Source organism: Entamoeba dispar, genomic scaffold, assembly GCF_000209125.1.
Source record: "Entamoeba dispar SAW760 scf_1105229459721 genomic scaffold, whole genome shotgun sequence".
Taxonomy (NCBI): domain Eukaryota; phylum Evosea; order Mastigamoebida; family Endamoebidae; genus Entamoeba; species Entamoeba dispar.
In genome coordinates, this window is record NW_001853834.1 from 1 (window position 1) to 4262 (window position 4262).

Here is a 4262-nt window from a genome sequence, read left to right on the forward strand (position 1 = left end):
GTGTTCCTTTAATAAAAAAATGTCTTCAGTACATTCTCCTAAACCTATTTCCTTGTCTAACACAGTAACTCAAAAAAAATATACAACTCCCAGAGACACTAGTCCTCAACAACCTATAACTAATGTTATTACTAAACAAAATTTTTTACATTGTATTAGTATTCCTAAAGCCTCAACGCCTGTTGCTCCTGTTGTAAACAAACCATCGTTCATAACCAAAATAAATACCTCTTCACCTTCTCTTTTTAAAACTCAATTTACTCAAATGAACTCAGTAAATTCAGATACACAACTCATGGACATTGACAAATCTCTACTAAATAATAGGAGTGACGATGAAGATATTGAGATAGATAAAGTTTTAGAATTATTTGAAGAAGAAGAACAACAACAACAAAAAAAAAAAGAACCAGAGCAAAATCAAGAAAAGAAAAAAATAAACTTTCAATATGACAATAAGTTAATTCAACAATTCCATTCTATTCAAAAACTCTCTAAGTTTGTAGTTGGAAATCCCTTCCAATCATTAAGAAATCAACAAGTAACACAAAAGATTTTTAGCAACGATTGCATTTATTGCGATGGAGAAGTAGACTTTAATTTAAAAAATGAATGCATTGTAAATGGAGCGACTTTCAAAGTTAGGTTAACACCATTAGTTAATATTATGGTTCACGTCAAAGGAAGTATTCCAAAAGAATTAATTCTGTGGGCATCTACTAAAAATGTTCCTATTGTTAGCCAAGATTGGTTAATAGAATGTTTAAAACAAAAGAGAAGAGTTGATTTTAAACAATATTTATTCAGTGAAAATAAAATAAATGAAACAAGAAAACATATTATTGATTTAAACAATGATGACGTCTTACGTTTGTTTAATATTTTTATTCAAATTTGTATAGATAAATTACTCATTATATAGCAGAAAAAAGGGGCATATGAAAATTTATTAAAATGAATTGTATTTCTTTCTAAATGACTTCAAAATTAAAGTAAAGAATGTGCTTAATAATAATAAATAGTTGTTTGAAACATCTTTATTTTAATTAGTAATATAACCCACCAAAAAATAGTTTAATTAACAAAATAAACGACATCTTATAAATCAATAATATATTAAAAAGAATTTACAATTGCACTTAACCAATAATATGGTTAATGTGAATAACGTTACAAGATATACAATAATATCCAACAAAAAAACTATGAACCTTTTTAAAAAACTTATTTAGAATTTATTAGATACAAAATAAATTTACCAATTATTAATCTTCAAAATGTAGTATCCTTTTTATGAATTAAATTTGCTCATATTTTTAAGACCTTTCTATCACTGTTAATTTTATTATTAATTATAGTTATAATAATTTTCTTTAAATCTGACCATTTATCTTATTTTAAATTATTAACGTTGGTTTTGAGAGTGAAATATTGAAATTAAATAAGAGTAAAATTTCATTAGCTTTAGTGCTGTCAGTAAATATAAATTTTTTTTTCATTACTATATTGCTAATGACAAGCGTTATTGAATCTTGCACACTTTCATATTGTAACTATTATTAGTGATAATTAGAACTGAACCAGTCTTATCAAATTGTTTTTGTTAAAACAATAAGTTACTTGAGTCACAACCATTTGTCTATCAATAAATAAAAGAATGACCCTATTAATCTTTAAAGATTTAAGTCAATTTACAATAAACTTATTGTTACAGAGTACTTTAATTAAATCTTAAAAAAAAATAAAATACATAAATTCAATCAATCAGAATAAGTATGACATTAACTATAATCATCAATATCGTACTCTTCATTAGCAACTGGTAATGGAATATATTTTGGTACTTCTATATTTCTTAACTCGCAATAATCTTTTAAATTCATTGCTTTGATTTCATCAACTTTACCAGTAGTAGATCTTTGAATAATAGCAATAAACCCTTTTCCTTCTGACTCTTTTTTTATTAATGATGGATCCTTAAGAAGTTCTTCATTAAGTTCAATCAATTTACCACTACACCCTGCATAAATTGGATATTCAACATTATCAGCAATAATTTTTACAATAACTGTTTTTGATTTAAGTTTAATTGCATTGGTTTTATGTTTTCCTTTAACAGGCCTATTATTCCCTTGGTCAACAACAATTTGAATAGATATTTCTTTTGCCTTACATGCAGGATGGCATTGAGCAATACCCATAATAACTAATCCATTAGAATGATCAAACATATATTGGTCATAGTACTGGTGGTCATCGATATTAGGGACATAATACTGAGTAGTGTATCTTTGAAGAAAGTTAGGAAATTTAAGTTGTTCTTTTTTCTTTGAGTCTTCTTCCATTTCAAGACTTCTTATTTCTTCTTCAGTTTCTTTTTTTAATTTTTTTGTTTTAAAAACTATATTTTATTATTTATTTATTATTTAATTCTCATCCAATCATTCATCTGAGATCTCTTAGTATTTTCCTACAAAATGATGCAAAGTAACATCTTGTTTCCTCGTCAAGGAAAAGACTTCCTATTTTTTATTCTCCTTTTTGTGTCATTAGTAACTTTGGTATTAGCTTCATTGTGTGTTTATGTAGGAATTTTTGTTCATCTTAATACTCGTATTGTTTGTTGGTTTGTTTCATCTCATTTAATATAACTAACATTGACATAGGAAGATCTTGAACAACCAACATATAACACTGTAAGTCAAGTCCCTGTCAAATTCATTATTCCATGGGAAGCATTAACTCCAGCCAAAGACCAAGGGTCTCGTTCAACTTGTTGGTCTTTTGTTACTTCTGGGTTCTTAGAGTCTGCCTATAATTCTGAAGCTAAAAAGAATCATGGTCATTCTTTAACTTCATATGTTTCTTTTAGCGAACAAGTTTTTGGAATTAAGATGATTGATACATGTTCTGTACCTAATCCAAGTCCTTACTGTACAAACGGACAGCGTTCTCATAATGCTTCTGATGGACTTCCTGAGTGGTTGTATTATTTTAAAGATGTAAATAATAAATGGGCAGTACCAGAGAATGTTTGTCCATATAAACCAACAGAAGATCAATGGGATATTTGTCCAGAATTGAATAAGACATTAGAGTCTAACCCAGTACAATTTACTGTTAATAACATTACTACTGTATATTCTATTTCAGATGTAAAAAATTTACTTGTTAATACTAAATTACCTGTTACATGGACACATGGAGTTTATAATAAAGTCTTTAGAACAAAATGTTCAAGACTTAGTGATCAAACAAAAAATGCGGATTGTGTCAACAAGAGAATTCCATGTGAAGGAGATTATTGCTATGAGATAGAAATATCATCATTTGATAATAATGGAGTTTTTGATATTACTGGAAAGTCATACATTTCAGGAGTTCATTCTATGTTGATTGTCGGATGGAATGATGATTTTAGAATTAATAGAAATGCTCAACATCGTAAGATAAATGAATATTCTAAAGGTGGATTTATTGTAAAGAATAGTTGGGGATTTACTGGACATAGTGCTGGGTATTGGATGTCTAATCATTCTACTGTCCAAGAAGATGCTCTTTGTCCTAATTTTGGAACATACCAAAATTGGATTCCAATTGATTATGAATGTTTTAAACAATCAATGAATGCAAGTGAATGTGCTAATGGATTTTATAGAATTGTTCAATTACAACGATATAATGATGGTACTATCTTAAAATGTTCTGAAATGGCAAAGAATATGGAATATGCTACAGCACTTGGATTTGATTATTGTGCAAGAGAAGAGAATAAAGGAAAGGAATTACGATTTGCTTTACAATCAGAAAAGAATGTTCAAGTGATTTATACATCTGCCCCAATGGTAAAAATAAGATACACCAATTCAGAAGAAGGTCAAGCAAAATTCTATCTTATGGTATGGGAGGACGGATCAAATACAGTAGAAGAAGTTATTACTGACCCAACAACATATCAAGAATTAGAAAAGTTATTTGTTCCAGTGGTGTCAGTAGAGAATACTAAATATTGTGGGTACTATTTTATTCCTTATGATGTTTTTAAATTTGGTAATTCAAGGTTCTTGAATTATGGAGATGACACAATTGCCTTTAGTTCATTCAATATAACATTCGACAAAACCTCATTCTTAGATGAAAAGAATGGTGGATATAACTATTCTGCTTTAGAAAAAGAAGTGCAAATTAATAAATTTACACCATTAGATTTTTAAGGACCATATATTATGAATATTCCACAATATTCATTTTTTTTTATTTGG

The 4262-nt window shown here is 27.9% G+C and overlaps 4 protein-coding genes across 4 annotated transcripts in view, besides 4 other annotated features; 2 read left to right on the forward strand and 2 right to left on the reverse strand.

Moving 5' to 3' along the window:
* Window positions 1-295: 295 nt before the first annotated feature.
* EDI_064840 (uncharacterized protein) lies at window positions 296-942 on the forward strand (the record flags this gene model as incomplete). Its single annotated transcript, XM_001736318.1, has 2 exons — window positions 296-869; window positions 923-942. The coding sequence occupies 2 exons, from the start codon at window positions 296-298 to the stop codon at window positions 940-942; spliced, it is 594 nt and encodes a 197-aa protein (XP_001736370.1).
* Window positions 375-441: a microsatellite.
* Window positions 943-1336: 394 nt separating the features above from the next.
* Window positions 1337-1379: a sequence feature (AT_rich).
* Window positions 1380-1719: 340 nt separating this feature from the next.
* Window positions 1720-1757: a sequence feature (AT_rich).
* Window positions 1758-1781: 24 nt separating this feature from the next.
* On the reverse strand, window positions 1782-2345 carry EDI_064850 (uncharacterized protein; the record flags this gene model as incomplete). The annotated part of the gene is made up of 1 exon (XM_001736319.1): window positions 1782-2345. One exon carries the CDS (start codon window positions 2343-2345, stop codon window positions 1782-1784), a length of 564 nt encoding a protein of 187 aa, XP_001736371.1.
* A 30-nt stretch (window positions 2346-2375) lies between these two features.
* Window positions 2376-2432: a sequence feature (AT_rich).
* A 45-nt stretch (window positions 2433-2477) lies between these two features.
* EDI_064860 (uncharacterized protein) lies at window positions 2478-4214 on the forward strand (the record flags this gene model as incomplete). The annotated part of the gene is made up of 2 exons (XM_001736320.1): window positions 2478-2618; window positions 2667-4214. 2 exons carry the CDS (start codon window positions 2478-2480, stop codon window positions 4212-4214), a joined length of 1689 nt encoding a protein of 562 aa, XP_001736372.1.
* Window positions 4215-4254: 40 nt separating this feature from the next.
* The window catches only part of EDI_064870 (uncharacterized protein), a gene marked incomplete at both ends in the record, with an annotated part of 381 nt that continues 373 nt past the window's right edge, over window positions 4255-4262 (reverse strand). The window contains one exon of the mRNA XM_001733286.1: window positions 4255-4262. This exon is cut by the window's right edge and continues 373 nt beyond it. Within this exon, the coding sequence (XP_001733338.1) occupies window positions 4255-4262 (8 nt within the window).